We start from the raw sequence: 18,037 nt of genomic DNA on the forward strand, positions 1-18,037 counted from the left end.
GATACAAATAATGCGTCTGTCTGTCTAATATCCTGGGTGCGAGAGAGGTAAACTTTCAGCGCTCTCCTAACATCCAGCGAATGCCAGGCCTTTTTGAGGGGATGGACCGGCTTTGGACAAAAGGATGGAAGTACAATGTCCTGGCTACTGTGGAACACTGAGTTGACCTTAGGACAGAACGATGGATCCAGCTTCAGGACTACAGAGTCCTTATGGAATACGCAGAGATGACGGGCCGATGACAGGGCCTGTAACTCCGAAATCCGCCTCGCGGAAGTGATAGCCACGAGGAAAAGGACTTTAAAAGACAACAGTCTTAGAGGCACTGAGGCAAGAGGCTCAAATGGAGGTCGCTGTAATGCCTGCAAAACTTTGGAGAGGTTCCAGGATGGAAAGTGGTGACGTACCGCTGGAGAGAGGTGGGGAGCTCCTCTTAAGAAGCGTTTGATGAGCGGGTGAGTGCCTGGGGTGCTGCCGATGAAGAAACAGACAGAATTGAGGAGATGGTGGAGGCCTGTCTACGCAGGGTGTTCGGTCTGAGTCCCAATGTCATGCCTCTGTGTAGGAACTGTAGAACGAGCTGTACAGTGGCTTGGGGTGCTGAAAAACCTTTAGAAGTGCACCAGCTGGAAAAAGTACGCCAAGTACTCTGATAGATTCGAGTAGTTGACGGACGCCGAGATGCTAAAATAGTGTTTATGACCCCTTGAGACAGACCAGCAGAGATCAACTGTGTCCGCTCAAAAGCCAGGCTGTCAGTCTCAGCCAGTTCGGGTCCGGATGCCAAACTGGTCCTTGGGAGAGAAGATCCGGCCTGATTGGAAGAGTCCAGGGAGCCGCCATTGACATCGAGAGGAGGTCCGAAAACCAGGGTCTGCGAGGCCAGTAGGGTGCTATGAGTAAAATCCGTGTCCGTTCGAGTCGGAGTTTTGTCAATGTCCTGCCTAGGAGTGATATAGGCGGGAAGGCATACAGGAGCCCGTGTGGCCATGGTGTCGTCAGCGCATCCACTGCTTCCACCGTTGTCTCTAGGTACCTTGAGAAGTAACGAGGCAGTTGGCAGTTTTGGCTGGAGGTGAAGAGATCCAGTGAGAGGGGGCCGAACCGCCGCTGAAGGAGGGTGAACACAGCTGGATGAAGTTTCCATTCTCCCGGATGGATCGTTTGCCTGCTGAGCCAGTCGGCCGTAACGTTTAGCGTGCCGCTGAGGTGTTCTGCTCGTAATGACAGGAGGTGGGACTCGGCCCCGTCGAAGAGTCGTGTCGCTTCCTCCTGTAGAGCCCTGGACCTTGTGCCTCCTTGTCTGTTCATGCAAACATTGTCCGTGCGAATTAGGACGTGTTGTAGAGCGAATAGTGGCTGGAAGTGTCTTAGAGCGAGATGAGCAGCCCTGAGCTCCAGCCAGTTGATGTTGTAACTTAGTTCCTGGGTTGACCACACGCCTTGGACAAAGGTGGAGTTGCAATGGGCTCCCCAGCCGGACAGACTGGCATCCGTGGTGATTAGGACTCTGGTTGGGTCCCGGAACGGTGTCCCCATGGTAAAGGAAGTTGTGGATACCCACCAGCGGAATGATTGCGTCAGAGATTGGCCCAGAGGAATTACACGATGGTTGGACTTGGAGATGTCCGCTTGAAAGGGTAGGAGAGCCCATTGTAAAGGTCTGGAATGATGTCGGGCCCACGGAACGATGTGGATGGTGGAGATCATTGCCCCGAGAAACTGGGCCAGAAACATGACATCTGCTGTGGGGCGATGTAGAAGTAAGTTTGCCATGGCTGTGATGGAAGCAATACGGTCTGGGGACAGAAAGGACATGGCTAGGGGTGTGTCCAGTATTGCCCCTAAGTGCTGGAGGCGCTGAGTTGGTTGTAGATGACTCTTTTCCGCATTGATCAGCCAGCCGTGAGAGTGTAGTGCCTCTAGGGTGAACTGGATCTGCCTGTTGGCCAAGTCCCGGGAGCCTGCTCGGAGGAGGAGGTCGTCGAGATAAGCATAAATATGGACCCCCTGGAGGCGGAGATACGCCAGCATGGTGGCCATCACTTTGGTGAAGACTTGGGGGCCGAGGAGAGGCCGAATGGAAGGGCCCGGTATTGAAAATGGAGGTGGCCTAGTGCAAATCTCAGGAACCGTCTGTGACCCGGGCAAATTGGGATGTGTAAGTAAGCGTCCTTCAGGTCGATGGATGCGATAAAGTCCCCTTGTTGTAGAGCCTCTACAATAGACGCCAGAGATTCCATCTTGAAGTGGCGGTATTTGACGAAGCGGTTGAGGCCCTTGAGGTCTAAGACCGCCCTCCATGAGGAGTCTCGCTTGGGAACCGTAAAGAGGACGGAGTACACGCCTTGTAGCCGTTCAGATGGGGGAACAGGCTCTATAGCGGCTATCTCTAGTAGATGTCGTAGTGCGTCCTGCATGATCTTTTTGCGTGCCCTGGAGACGGGGGAGATGCAAAATTTGTCCGGTGGTGTCCGCCAAAATTCTATATTGTAGCCCTGGGTGAAGAGAAGTCTGACCCAGGAGATGTTTGTCAAGTTTAGCCAGATGCTGGAGAAGAAGGAGAGTCTGCCTCCAATGGGGATGGAGTCAGAACTGCCTGCGTTGACGGTTTCCTCTGCCATATGCCTGCCTGCTCTGGTATTGGCCCCTGTATTGTGATCGTTGTCTGGACCAGGGTGCCTTGAAGGGACGGAAATTTGTAGGCCTGGTGTCCCGTCCTCGTCCACCGGGTCGTCCTCTCCGAAAGGGTTGGAAGGAACGGTAAGGGGTAAACCGTCGTCCGGGTCTGCGGTCATCTCTTTTGGCCGTAGCTAGTGCAGGTTTACGATTGTCCTTGGGGTCGACAAGGACTGCTTTGAGAGCGTCCTCGCCGAAGAGCATATTTCCCGAGTATGGAGCTAAGGATAAGTTGGTTCTGGCAGTCGAGTCGGCGTCCCAATGTTGGAGCCATAGAGTACGACGAGCTACAATTTTGGCTGCAAGGGCGCGTGCACCGTGATGGGAAGCGTCTAATGTGGCGTCGGCCACAAAGGCAGCAGCCTTGTGTATCTTGAGGATACCTTTCCTTAGTTTGGCGGGATCCGGGTTGGGTTCGTCAAGGATATCCTCTAACCACATCATGGAAGCCCGTGAGAAGACAGAGGCAGTAGAAGAGGCCCGGATGGAATGAGCGGAGGCCTCATGGATCTTACGGAAGACAAAGTCAAGCCTCCTCTCATAGGGGTCCTTGAACAGTGATTTGCCTTCCTTTGGAAGGAGAGAACGGGATACAAGATTGGAAATAGGTTGGTCCACCCCCGGGACGTTCAGAAAGGACATGGATTCCGGGTCCAGGGTATAGAGCTTGTTGGCTAAGGAGGAGGAACGACGTGGACGAAGGGGACGGGCCCATTCTTCTCTGGTCAGTTTTTTAATGGGGTCTGGCACGGGAATGAAGTGCTGCACTGATCTGGGGGACTTGAGAACTCTGGCACCCTTGACAGGAGGGACAACCGGTTGAATAAGTTCTGGTTGAATGCCAAGAGTGTCCAAGACTCTACGTGACAGACGAGAGAAATCCGCCGGGTCAAACAGGCGATAGGAGATCTCTTCCTCCTGGTCAGATTCCCCACTCCATTCATCCAGGTCAGTCTGAAAAACGTTCATGTAGTCATCAGACTGAGATTGTTCTACGTCCAATCTACCCCTGACCACCTCATATGGGTTAGGAGAGGGTAGTGGAGCATCAGTATTGTCACCGGGTTGTCTCGCAGAGCTGGGCTGTCGTGAGGTTCCGGGCTGAGAAGACAAATGTAGAGTAGGCTGGGGATGAGATAGGCACCCCAGCAGCTCTCGTAGTTGTTGCAGGAAGTCAGGGGTCAACTGTATCCCTGGGGGAGTGGAAGAAGGTAGTGCCTGTTCCTGAAGAGGAATTTGAGGCTGCCCATGCGGAGTTTGAGGAGCTTGACAGGGGAATCCTTCAAACTCTTCCTCTGAAGACTCAGAAGGAGACTGGAAAAGTGCAGGAACGGCTGCATGGCGAGGTTTCTCTGGGAGTGATGATACGTAGCGTGCTCTCTTGGGCGCTCCGTGACCAGACAGGTGTTTAGTCTTTGCTTTTGCCTTGGCGTGTTTATGTTTAGCTGGCTGGCGTGGGGATGGACGGCCTGCTTCAGGGGATATTGTCACCTCAGGGTTCAAATCCGCCATGACAATCTCTGAATGACGCCCACAATGGGGAAGGAGCGGTAACAGAGCCAAGGTAGAAATAGTATAGGACAGACTAGAAACAGTATGACAGGAGTGAGTACGCCCAGTACGAGAAAGGTAACAACTCGGGTAAGGTTGGCGCCAAGCTAAGTACACGCACACAATGGGGAAGGTGCGAGACCGCTAGTTACACTGCCAACTTGGCCTTGAGCTAAGTACACGCACACAATGGGGAAGGTGCGAGACCGCTAGTGACACTGCCAGAGAGGTAAGCTTTATTTAAAAATTGCAGTGTGGCCAAGGTTAGATACACGCACTCAATGGGGAAGGTGCGGTACCACCAAGGTGCACAGACTAGTCAATTGGATGTGCACCTACAAATATACACACACACACTGGGGAAGGTGTGGTATAACAGGGCTACTGGATGTGCACCTACAAATATACACACACACAATGGGGAAGGTGTGGTATAACAGGGCTACTGGATGTGCACCTACAAATATACACACACACACTGGGTAGGTGTGGTATAACAGGGCTACTGGAGGTGTACCTACGAATATACGCACACACAATGGGGCAAGTGTGGTATAACAGGGCTACTGGAGGTGCACCTACAAATATACACACACACGAAGAGGAAGGTGTGGTATAACAGGGCTACCTGATGTATCTGAAGGGAATACTGATTAAGTGAATATACATTTGATAACCGGAGACTACACAAGTCCCACAACAGGGCTACTTGTTGTGTCTGAGGGGAATACTGAATAGGTGAGTATATGTTTGTTAACAGGAGAGCACACAAGTCCCAAGTGATTAGAAAAGAAAAAAGGCAGCAAAAAACGAACAAAATGGCGGCCGCGATAACGGAGCCTCTCACTAAGACTCCAGCAGGGTTTGAAAACGGCCGGGAGTCAGCTGGGAGGATATGCCACCGGAGGGTGCTAAAAAACAGGCGAGAGGGGCAATATCAGTAAGCGTAATTGAGCCCAAGCCGGGTTGAATGAACAGCAGGGCTGAGGGGCTTCTGTAAAAAAATAGAAGAAATTGCAATGGCGGCCGCCGAGGGAGCCGCAGCCGCAAGCTTCCCTAAGGACAGAAATAAATAACAATGGCGGCCGCGATATCGGGGTTGGCGGGAAAAACGGGAGCGCTACAAGAGGCTTCAGAACGGGCGGGGTGTCTATGAGGGAGCCGCAGCCGCAAGCTTCCCTATGTAGAGGCTAAAATATATAGACTGAAATAAGGAGGGGGGAGACCGCAGCCGCGGAGCCCCCGCTAAACGAAAAAACAGCAACCGCTGCTGTTGGAGCCTAACAGCCGCGGAGCCCCCGCAAACACGAGAGAGCAGCAGCCGCTGCTGGAGGAGGCTGAGAAGGCTGAGTAATAAACGGCAAAAAAGGGGGAGGGGGGACCGCAGCCGCGGAGCCCCCGCTAAATGGGAAAGAGCAGCAGCCGCTGCTGGAGGAAGTTCTGAAAGCTGAGTAACAAACGGCAAAGAAAGAAGGGAGGGGAGGATCGCAGCCGCGGAGTCCCCGCTAAATGTAAAAGCAGCAGCCGCTGCTGGTGAAGCCTCAGGGAAGAACCCCGAAGAAATCAAGAGGTAAAAAGATAAGAAGAGTAACAGAATGGAAATAAGACTTAGCTACGCTCTGTCTAAATTCAGATCTGCCTCGGACGGAGGCAAGAATGAAGACTGGAGTGGGAGGGGCTCGAGCCCCAGGTTTTAACTCTAGTGCATTCTTGCCTTCGGACGCTAGATGGCAGTACTACCCAATCTGATGGCAGGCTACCTGTGCAAAAGTGGTGGCTAACAAGCCTGCATATTTAGGTACACATTTTAACAAAGTGACAGGTATTGTAGAGATGTTCATGAGCATTTGGCACAGGTGTATACACGTTTAGGTCAACTGCTTACCCGCTGTTTAAGTGTGCTAAAGGAGGTTACTAACATGGTAATAATTGCAGCCTCAAACACTATACATAAGTCTCTCTGGCTGTACAGTGCTAACATTTGGTACGCAATTAGAGGTGATAGATGCACACTGCGACATGAAGTCCTATGGGCTTCATGCATACATTAATGAAAAAGTCCACAACAGTGTTCCCTATCTCTCATTTGGGTTTACCTTTAGTGAAACATTCTAAATACATTTTTTCCTACAGAAAATATATTCCCTATATGCCTAGGCTCACACTACACATATAATCTTCAAACATGTGAAAGGGTCCATAAATGGTTTGAAAGTTATAATATACCTGGAACACATGAAATTAGAAATTTTTTACAACTTTTACTCTGGAAGAGCTGGGTGAAACTAAAATGTTTATTATGAATCCTTGCAAACATGCTGTGAATTCCGAAATGTGAACGGGGGAGGGAAACCCATGCATTTGTAATGAAAAACTTAGCAAACTGCACGGGCAAGGAATTTGTGCTGATACTCATACTAAAGGAGGCAACTGAAGGTATGGATTGGGTAATACTATCAACCAAAATAGAGGGATTCAATTTGGAGGATACATTTAAAGTTTGGGAATGGATGGAGGTGTACAGACACTTGGAGGGTGAAACAGTAGCTCAGTTAAACAATATTGCACAAACGTTTCGAAAGGATAGCAAAAGAGGTAATGGCAGAAAGACAGTTAATTAAGAGAAAAGCACAACATTTTTGGTGGGAAACCCTCCTTGGGTACAGCCATGCTAGCATTAGGGTATTAAACCTTGAACTTCACCCAATTGCTACTACAGAAAGGGTACAGATAGCTTTTGGTACTAATCAATGCTGCTTCTTTTTTTGTAAAAAATGAGGAGCTGGTTCTCATATCTTGATAAAAGTGCCATGGGCACCAGTACAAAGTGGCTGCTACAGGGACATGTGGCTTAACACAAATAGCTGTCACAGGAGGCTTGGCTTAATCCAAAATAACTGCCATGGAGATGTGGCTTAACTCAACATTAAAAAGAGTACACTTATTGCTGCTTTTCCCCTTCCCTCTGACAACTTCATGCTCACTGTGGGAAATCAGCAATGTTGTCTAATAACAATGAGTATTCCTCAGTTCCAGAAAAAAAAATACAAAGTGGCTACTCCATTCTCTCATGCACAAACACACACATGCACTCACCATGCACACAGACAAGACATGCACATGGTATCTCTCTCACCCCCCCCATATACACAGCCATACATATCTCTCTCCCTCCTTTCTCTCTCTCTCACACATCAACACAGACCACATATATCCCTCCCTCTCTTTTTGTCTCTTTAGTACACTCACAGATCCCACATCCCCCCCTCCTTAATGGACCATGTATGTATGCATGTATACATACATGCTTCTCTCTTACACACACAGAGAGAGAGAGAACCTAGGAATACTCTCTGTAAAAGGTAAAGGTGTCCCTGCACTTGTAGTGCGAGTCGTTTCCGACTCTTAGGGTGACGTCTTGCGACGTATACTAGGCAGACCATATATATGGGGTGGGATTGCCAGTTCCTTCCCCGGCCTTTCTTTACCCCCCAGCATATGCTGGGTACTCATTTTACCGACCATGGATGGATGGAAGGCTGAGTGGACCTCAACCCGTTACCGGAGATTCGACTTTCTCCTTCCGTTGGAATCAAACTCCGGCCGTGAGCAGAGCTTTTGGCTGCGTTACCGCCGCTTACCACTCTGCGCCACGGAGGATCTTATACTCTCTGTAGAAATGTATTTTTCTGTGGTGCACCCACATATGCAAACACATAGCACAGTGAGTGGAGCCCCGCACAAAAAATCAAGAAAGCCCCTCCCATTGGCCACCAAAGGTGGTGTGATGGGCTCCAAAGCCTCCTTCCCAACCAGAGAAAGCTGCACAAGCCTCCCTCCCTTCCCAAGGTGGCTGCACAGCAGCAAAAGAGAAAGGGTAGTCCGATATCTCAGAGAGGAGGTCAGGTCTCCTGCTCCCAATTTCCTTGCTTTTAAAAGTTTGATAGAAATATCTGTGGGCTATAAGTACGTTCTTAAATCACAAGGTTTTTTGCCTATTAATGAATATTACTCAAGAAGGTTGGATCCCTTTAAGTAAAGCAGTATCTTGCAGCACAGGTGGTGTTAACAGTTAGGCTGCACTTGGTGCTACTGCTATAAAAGGGCTCAGATTCAGCTTGTTCCTTGCTGGAGCAACTTCAGAGCTTTATGTTCCCAGAGCACACCCTGAATCCCTGCTTTGTATCCAGGCTTCCATACTATCTGAAACCTGCTTTGTCTTGTGTCCAGCCTGAACCTCATCTTATCTTACACCCCGGTTGAGCCTTGCGATACCACAGGGCAGGACAAGTCAGATGACACAGCCCACAATGTTCACTAGGTCCTCTCCCAGCACTCTGGAGAGGCTTTGTGAGAGGCACAGGGGGGAGGAAAGGTTCATGGTGTGAGCTGCCTTCTGCTCATGCAATGGTAGATACAACCCTTAGCAAATGTTTTCCAACCAATGTGCATGCAAAGTTAGAAGAAATTAAATAAACAGTGTGGTTTGCAACTTGAGATTGGACATTATATAGTACCCAGTGAGGTTTCACAGAAATGACGCACACAAAGATACCTTTTTTTACCCTAAAATGTTCATCATATGCTCTTGTGTTTCTATGCTCATATTCATACCTAAAGTATGATACAGATAGCTATAAATAAGCTTGATCATTGTTTGTAACAGAGCTAGTTTAGAACATTTAAAAATATAAAAGCATTTTATAATACCATGGTTGGGATCTGTAATGCTACATATGGGATTGTGTGTAGGCATCTGAGCTTTTTAAGCTCCCATCCCCATCACAGTCTCCAGAGTCCTCTGGAAAGCTGTTCTGAAAGTCTAGAGCTGCAAATTAGGGCATATGAGTGCTTGCCAATGACAAATTCTCAAGGCCTCCATATATGGAAGGAAACACTTTAGACATGCACGCTAGCCTCTTGGACTACATTCTTCTCTCTCCCTCCTTCCCCTTGTGCAACGTATATATATTATTGATTCAATTTCATACCAAATGTGTATCTGTTTGGGTCAGTATAGTTCATAGAAAAACTACACTTCAACACTGTTATAGCACCATATTTATTATGAAGTCTACACTTAGGGAACATGCTAATCAATACTGCTGCCAGGTTTGACGAGGCCCTGGGCAGGATGTCTTCTGGGAGCTCCTCACACTTGATTTTAGTTCCCCTTCCACACACAATTACCATCATCCCAGTCTAGGCCATTTTTTCCTTCTGCATCTTATGCAGGTATCTCAAGCTTTTATCTCACTACGAACTCCCTAGGCTAGGGTTATCCTAGGCAAGCTTCCATCCTGTTTCAGCATTACTAATATGCAGATAAAAACACGTAGGATAGTGTAACATCTATGATGAGAACATACAAAGAGCCCTGCTGGATCAGACTAAAGGCCCATTGACTCTAGCTTATTCTCCTAGTAGTGGCCAACCAGATTCCTATGGGAAACTCACAAGCAAGAGGTGAGTGCAACAGCATTCTCCTCACTTCTGATTCCCAGCAACTGGTATACACAGAGGCATACTGCCTCTGACAGTAGAAGCAGAACCATCATGGCTAGTAGCCACTGATATCCCTATCCTCCATTAATTTCTCTAGCCAATGATATGGTATCTGATGTTTAAGATTTGTAACCAACTCGCTAGGGTTCTGGAGCACTTCTCTCTTTGCAGCTCCAAATTCATAGGAATTTTGTGGCACCTTAAAAACTAACAGAACTATCTGTCCATGAAGGAGGCCTGCCCAGAACACTGACTCACAAGAAACACAGGGGATGGATAGGAACCAATGTGTCATAGTGGTTATAGTGCTGGGTTAAAACTGTGGAGACTCAGGTTCAGATCTCCACACAGCCATGAAGGTCACTTTTGGCCAGTCACTATCTTTAGGCTAACCTACCTCACAAGGATGTTGTGAAGATAAAAGGTGGGGGAAGAACCATGTGCACTGCCTTAGCTAATTCTTCTCCTCAAGTATCTTCAGGCCTGGGAAGGATAAAGATGTACCAATGGCACCAAAATTCTTCAATTATTTGTCCTCTCCCTTTGCATACAAACACACAGTTTCCCTCGCAGGAAATGGAATTTGGAGGCGCTAAAGAAGCAAGCAGAGATTGTCCCTTAGTATGCCCTGCCCACTGCCCGTCTGGAGAGCCCACAGTGGCATGCAGCACTTCTAGAAAGCTCAGAGGCAATACAAGTGGGGAAATGAGAAGGGGTGTTTACAAAGCTGTAGTTGAAGCCCATCCTGGTTCCTCAGCTGATAGGCAGTGCTTGTGTCTCTGGTGCTTATGTCTCTGGTCTTACGTTTTAAAGAAAAGAAGCTGTAGGGAATTGCTGCTGGGGCAGTGTCATTTGGGGCCAGCCAAGGGCTGCAGGGCCCCAGATCTGTGCCCATTAGTTCAGCCCTACCTGTGCCATTGCAACTAATGTCACAAGCAAACAATGCATGATCACTATGTGTACCAAACAGGAAAACAAAACGTCTGCAGAGGACATTTGGATATTAAACCAGGCCTTGGCCCTGGAGAAAGGATGTTTACAAATGGAACAAACTATGTATCTGTAACTGATATGACTCTGACTAACGACTGACTGTAAGGTTAACAGCTCTGAATTACCCAGTTGTTGTATGGATTACAACTGGATAATACATGTGAACTACTATAAACACTTGATAGCAGTACCCAAATGTTTATTATTACTATTATTGTTATTCTCACTAACAAAATTAAGAATTTTTAAAAACTTAGAATAAATAATATCTCAGAATTTTCTCTTTTATGGTTGCGTAGCAGAGTATCTGGATAAGGTTTATAGACTACAGGAATCAGCAGCACAGCATTTAAAAAAACATTAAGAATTGTTTCTGAAACTAGGAGCATAGGAAGCTGCCTTCTACCGAGTTGGTTCAACGATCCAACTAGCTCAATATTGCCTATGCTGACTGGCAGCAGCTCTGCAGGGTTTCAGGCAGGGAATCTTTCCCAGCCCTACCTGAAGATTCTGTGGGTAATCTGGGAGTTTCTGCATGCAAAGCATGTGCTACAACCCTTAATATAAGCTGTAAGTGCGTATGATGAGACATCTATTCAGAATTTAAAACTGGTGTTTTTTTTGTTAAATATGTGAAAAATGACTGATGGGAGACAATGATTTAATTATATATACAATTGAGAAAGCTCCCTTATACTGACTGAGTCAGGCCACTGGTTCATCTAGCTCAGTATTGACTACACTGACTACCAGCAGCTCTCCAAGGTTTCAGACAGGAGTCTTTTCTAGTCCTAAGGGAGATTCTGGGCAATGAATTTGGGACCTTTGCATGAAAATCATCTACGTTATCAATGAGTACAGATTTATTATAGATATCTGTTTTGGAATTTTCTGTCAAGATACAAGCTGACAGTAGATATTAAACAGGGGATTTGGAGGATTTTGTGCAAGGATTTAGTCTTCATTCTAGCAATTAACACTGAGGAAAGGAAAGAAATATTCAATCAACAACTACAAATAGCTTCTTAAACAATGTTTGAACACTACTAGTCCAGAGCAGATTACAAGGCAAGATTGGATACTTTTAAAAAGATTCTGGATCAGGCTTGCATATTGGTCTGAGCAACCAGGTGACTCAGATTATTGCTCTATCCAATCACAGACTCACCTCACTGTTGCTTCAATTTGCTTTTTGCCTTTCCACACATTGACAGCAGCCTGGGCTAATGATTTCGAGCATCTAGACTCGTAGTGATATTTAAATTAGATCCACTGACATTAACTGATTTCTACATAACTTCTCTAAATATCACTATAAGTCTAGATCCAACCCACAACCTTGAGAACAATGCTATGGCAACCTTGCACATTATTATTCCCACTCTCCCCCCATTCCTCTCCAGTTTCATAATGCTGCTACAACAGCTCTGCTTCTCTACTATCCTATAAGAGGGGAAAAACCCCAAATTGCATGTCTACTACTTTGTGTTTCTCTTGTAGCTTTACAAAGAAGTACAAGAGAACAATGCTCCATGCATGCAACTAAAGCTCTACATCAACATAGTTAAACCTCCATGCATAGCTTTCCAAAAGAAGTAAGTTTGCCACTTGGGTGTTTATCCAGGAACGCAGGTGAAAAAGTAACTGCCACATGTCATTAGAACAGGAAAAGCAAGTTTGATCATCGGTCTGTACATAAGCCTTATAAGGATACATTTCAGTGATTTTAAAACTGAATGCACATGGTATGAGCAGCTTATATGCCACCTGCATGAGAAAGAACTATGGGTTGTATCCAATGTAGTTGTTCTATTCGTGCAAAGGAACTTCCCTTCTTTCTCCTCTCCCCGCACCTCCATCTGCTCCGGAGGGTTGGGGGAATGCCCACAACAGGTTTGACAGGTGTGCAGGCGAAGAAGAGGCATGGGAAGTTCTGTTGTGCAAGTGGAAGTTATTGTACAAATGGGACAAATTTGTTGGATACTACCCTAGGATTCTATATCCTCTTGTTAAGACTCTAATCATAACTTTTTGCAAAGAGCAACTATGCTAAAAATGGCATGATTATATTATGCAATGAGATATAAAATTGAAAAGTGTACAACATTATTAAGAATATAGAACCCAGTAAGACAGAAACTTAGTTTAAGAGACATTGAATATATTCAGAAACTTTGGATAATAGATAATAGACTCCAAATCCTTAATGTTAAAACTTGGAAGAGGAATTTCCACCACCACTCACTGCAATTTCATAAAGGCTGTATGTTCTTGGCAAATTCCACTCTTATTATATTATTCTAGCAGAAGCCCAATGGATAAAAATAACGATAGTCCACATGAAACCCCTGACATTTTGAATCTGAACAGTTTTCTATGCATCACAAATGTTATGTTTAATGTTACCTTCTCTGACTCATTGCAATATTGTATTTTTTATTTCTGCAATGGGGTGCTGTGACCAACTCTGAACCTTCAGGAGAAGCAAAATACAAAATGAAATAAAATTACATACTATCCAAAAAGTGACAGATATTGGGGAGACATTCCTATGGCAGGCATATAGCCCAATTCTATGTGTCCCCTTTAGCAGCTAAAGCAGCAATACTTACCTTTCAAAGAACACAAAGCCAGCTAGTTCTGGTTTCTAACAGAGAAAGTCCCACCCACAAACTCTTGCTACTAGGAAATCTTGCCAGTTTTCCTTACATCCTAGGATGCCATGCTCCAGTCTGGCCCATAAACGTGTCCACAGCAAAGTAACATAGATGCACCTATATACCACACCATAAGAAGTAAAGGTAAGGTGTTATGCCTGCAGGGGATCTATTATGAAACCAACACAAGGTTATCATTTGTATTGGTACCCTGACCACAAACTCTTGTGTAGTAATGGATCACAGGATCAAAACATGGTGACCACATCTTTGGGTATTTGTACAAAATCTGTGTCTAGTAGTCAAAAGGTAAATGCTTCTTCATCTCACATCATATAAGATTGCCTGGACTTGCACACATAAATGTACTACTAGTCATAGTACAGCTAAAGCATATGTTGAAAATTATTTATGTGCAGACAGAACATTCTGTCTATTTTTTCCTTCTGACTTTGTTTGTGCAACATCTATGTTCTCTACTACATACCAACTGTTTTTTGTCGCACAATACTTCTGGCCTTTTCTGTTCCTGGAGATCCAGTAGTTGTTGCACTGCGCTGCCTCATTGGGGCTTGTCCAGGTTGATCACGGCTCCAGCCTCTTGAAAATGACTTATCAACAGATGCCTTTTGAAACTCATGCCCAGCACCTGAAAGAGGGGAGGGAGAACATATCAATGATTATGAATCTCTCCATTCCAGTGATGGATCATTTATCAATGATTCTACTCAGCTTTAAATTAAGTTACTCAGTGCATATTGTTGCAAAAATACTATTTAAATAATTATATTTTTGGTCCCAACTCATCATCCATACTGAGAGATCTGTAACACAACCAAAATCTAAATAAATATCTTAATAAAAAGGCATGTTAATCACTATTTATTATATTATGATTCCGGTAAATAAATAAGCAAAGGCTTTTTCCCTGTAAACAAAACTTTAGATCTTCTTACCAGTATAAAATCTGACTACTAAAGACACATTTTATTATACAGACCAGTTACTGTGTATTGCTTTTCCCTTTCTGTTACAAGTTACCACTATCCTTATTAATGTTACACTGATCATGTTGTTGTTGTTGTTAAGTGCCTTCAAGTAGAGTATGACTTATGGCGACCCTATGAATCTGCGACCTCCAACAGCATCTGCTTGTAAACCATCCTGTTTAGATCTTGTAAGTTCAGGTCTGTGGCTTCCTTTATGGAATCAATCCATCTCTTGTTTGACCTTCCTCTTTTTCTACTCCCTTCTGTTTTTCCCAGCGTTATGGTCTTTTCTAGTGAATCATGTCTTCTCATTATGTGTCCAAAGTATAATAACCTCAGTTTTATCATTTTAGCTTCTAATTATAGTTCTGGTTTAATTTGTTCCAGCATCCAATTACTTGTCTTTTTTGCAGACCATGGTATCTGCAAAACTCTCCTCCAACACATTTCAAATGAGTTGATTTTTCTCTTATCTGCTTTTTTCACTGTCCAACTTTCACATCCATACAAAGACATGGAATACCATGGTCTGAATGATCCTGACTTTAGTCTTCAGTGATACATCTTTGCATTTGAGGACCTTTTCTAGTCCTTTCATAGCAGCCCTCCCCCATCCTAGCCTTCTTCTGATTTCTTGACTATTGTCTCCATTTTGGTTAATGACAGTGCCAAGGTATTGATAATCTTTGACAAGTTCAATGTCCTCATTCTCAACTTTGAAAAAATGGAAATGGAGTGCCTTCAAGTCAATTCTGACCTATGGCAACCCTATGAATAGGGTTTTCATGGTAAGCAGTATTCAGAGGAGGTTTACCATTGCCTTCCTCTGAGGCTGAGAGGCAGTGACTGGCCCAAGGTCACTCAGTGAGCGTCATGGCTGTGTGGGGATTTGAACCCTGGCCTCCCAGGTTGTAGTCCAGCACCTTAACCACTACAGAACACTGGCTCTCTCATTGTTAACTTTAAAGTTACACAAATCTTCTGTTGTCATTACTTTAGCCTTCTTGACGTTCAGCTGTAGTCCTGCTTTTGTGCTTTCCTCTTTAACTTTCATCAACATTCATTTCAAATCATTAGTGATTTGAGACAAATCATTGCTGCCCTGGGCTGCTGCCAGGAGGAAGAGTGGGATATAAATCAAATAATAAATAAATAAATACTGGTTTCTGCTAGTACAATGGTATCATCTGCATATCTTAAATTATTGATATTTCTCCCTTCAATTTTCACACCTCCTTCATCTTGGTCCAATCCTGCTTTCCATATATGTTCTGCATATAGATTAAACAAGTAGGGTGATAAAATACACCACTGTCTCACACCCTTTCCGATGGGGAACCAATTGGTTTCTCCATATTCTGTCCTTACAGTAGCCTCTTGTGCAGAATATAGGTTGCGCACCAGGACAATCAGATGCTGTGGCACCCCCATTTCTTTTAAAGCATTCCATAGTTTTTCATGATCTACACAGTCAAAGGCTTTGCTGTAATCTATAAAGCACAGGGTGATTTCCTTCTCAAATTCCTAGCTCCGTTCCATTATCCAACGTATGTTTGCAATATGATCTCTGGTGCCTCTTCCCTTTCTAAATCCAGCTTGGATGTCTGGCATTTCTCGCTCCATATATGGTAAGAGCCTTTGTTGTAGAATATTCAGCATTATTTTACTTGCATGGGATATTAAGGCAATAGTTCGATAATTACTGCATTCCCTGGGATCCCCTTTCTTTGGAATTGGGATGTATATGGAATGCTTCCAGTCTGTGGGCCACTGTTTAGTTTTCCATATTTCTTGACAAATCTTTGTCAAAATTTGGACAGATTCAGTCTCAGTAGCTTGTAGTAACTCTATTGGTATGCCATCTGTTCCTGGTGATTTGCTATTGTATTTTAAGAGCAGCTTTCACCTCACATTCTACTGGTTTCTGGTTCTTCATCATATGGTTCCTCCATGAATGAATCTGTCATCCTGGCATCTCTTTTATAGAGTTCTTCAGTGTATTGCTTCCATCTTCCTTTTATTTCATCTCAGGCAGTCAGTGTGTTCCCCAGTTAATTATTCAACATCCATACTCTTGGTTAAAATTTCCCTTTCATTTCTCTAATCATTTGGAATAGGGCTGTTGTTCTTCCCTTTTTGCTGTCCTCTTCTTCCACACAGTAACTATTGTAATAGTTCTCTTTGTCCCTACATACTAGTCACTGTATTGTTGCGTTTAGGGTTCTGACTGTGTTTCTATCTCCTTTTGCTTTTGCTTTCCTTCTCTCTTTAACCATTTTAAGAGTTTCTTTAGTCATCCATTGAGGTCTCTCTCTCTTTTTAACTAGAGGTATTGTCTTTTTGCATTCTTCCCTGATAATGTCTCTGATTTCACTCCATAGTTCTTCTGGTTCTCTGTCAACTAAGTTTAAAGCCTCAAACCTGCTCCTTATTTGATCTTTATATGCTTCTGGGATGTTATTTAAATTCTATTTTGGCATTAGGATTGCTTTGTTCTTCTTCTTTAGCTTTATTCTGATTTTTGATACAAGGAGTTCATGATCTGTACCGCAGTCTGTTCCTGGTCTTGTTTTTGCAGAAAGTATGGAACTTTTCCATCTTCTGTTTCCAATTATATAATCAATTTGATTCCTATATTGACCATTTGGTGATGTCCATGTGTACAGTCTTTTTGGTTGCTCAAAAAATGTGTTCGCAAGAAACAAATCAATGGGTTCACAGAATTCAATAAGTCTTTCTCCTGCTTCATTTCTATCTCCCAAGCCCCATTTCCCCACAATTCCTAGTTCTTCTCTGTTCCCTACTTTTGCATTCCAGTCCCCCATGATTATCAGCACATCTTGTTTTGGTGTGTGATCAATTTCTTCCTGAACTTCTGTGTAAAATCTCTCCAATTCCTCTTCTTCTCCATTTGCCGTTGGAGCATAGACTTGGATGATGGTTATGTTAATAGGTTTCCCGTTTAATCTCATTGATATCACTCGCTCAGACCTTGCATTGTAGCTCCTAATTGCTTTTGCTACATCACTTCTCACTATTAAAGCAACCCCGTTTCTTCTTAATTTCTCGTTTCCTGCATAAAATATTTTGTAGTTGCCTCATTGAAAATGTCCCATTCCCATCCATTTTAATTCACTCACACCAAGTATTGTAATGTTGATACGTTCCATTTCTTGCTTGACAATTTCTAACTTTCCCTGGTTCATGCTTCTCACATTCCATGTTCCTATTGTGTGCGTCATACAACTCTGGACTCTCCTTTTGCATCTGTGCGCATCAGCCTCTGGGCTTACTTTCAGCTTTGACCCAGCTACGTCATTAGCCACAGTGCTACTTTGTTCTTCCCCAGTAGCTCGGTGAGTGCCTTCTGACCTGGGAGTCTCATCTTCCAGCACTATCTCATGCTGCATTTTGGATACTGTGTTCATAGGCTTTTCATTGTAAGAGGTATTCAGAGGTGGTTTACCATTGCCTTCCTCTGAGTTTGGATGCATCTTAGTCTGGTGTCTTAGCTTTGACCATTCCGCCTTGGGTGCCCCTGCTAGGAATCTAGTCTCTTGGTCTAGACTCCTGATGGCATTGCTCTCAGCTTCTTGGACACTCTCATACCCCCTCACCATGTTAAGGTGTGCATCCTAGAGGAGGATCATTGTTGTTGTTATA

General features: G+C 44.6%; 1 protein-coding gene across 12 annotated transcripts in view; it reads right to left on the reverse strand.

Moving 5' to 3' along the window:
- RALGAPA1 (Ral GTPase activating protein catalytic subunit alpha 1) overlaps positions 1 to 18,037 on the reverse strand; it is a 305,037-nt gene that overhangs the window by 219,163 nt on the left and 67,837 nt on the right. For all 12 annotated transcript variants that reach the window (XR_009760717.1, XR_009760716.1, XR_009760719.1 and 9 more), the window contains exon 16: positions 13,873 to 14,034. Coding sequence is in view for 8 of the 12 variants with exons in the window: in XM_061611662.1 (XP_061467646.1) it covers positions 13,873 to 14,034 (162 nt within the window). In the remaining 4 variants the exon portion in view is untranslated. The remainder of the gene's footprint in view (positions 1 to 13,872; positions 14,035 to 18,037) is intronic.

The sequence above is a fragment of the Rhineura floridana genome, chromosome 2 (genome assembly GCF_030035675.1).
Source record: "Rhineura floridana isolate rRhiFlo1 chromosome 2, rRhiFlo1.hap2, whole genome shotgun sequence".
In the NCBI taxonomy this organism is placed as follows: domain Eukaryota; kingdom Metazoa; phylum Chordata; class Lepidosauria; order Squamata; family Rhineuridae; genus Rhineura; species Rhineura floridana.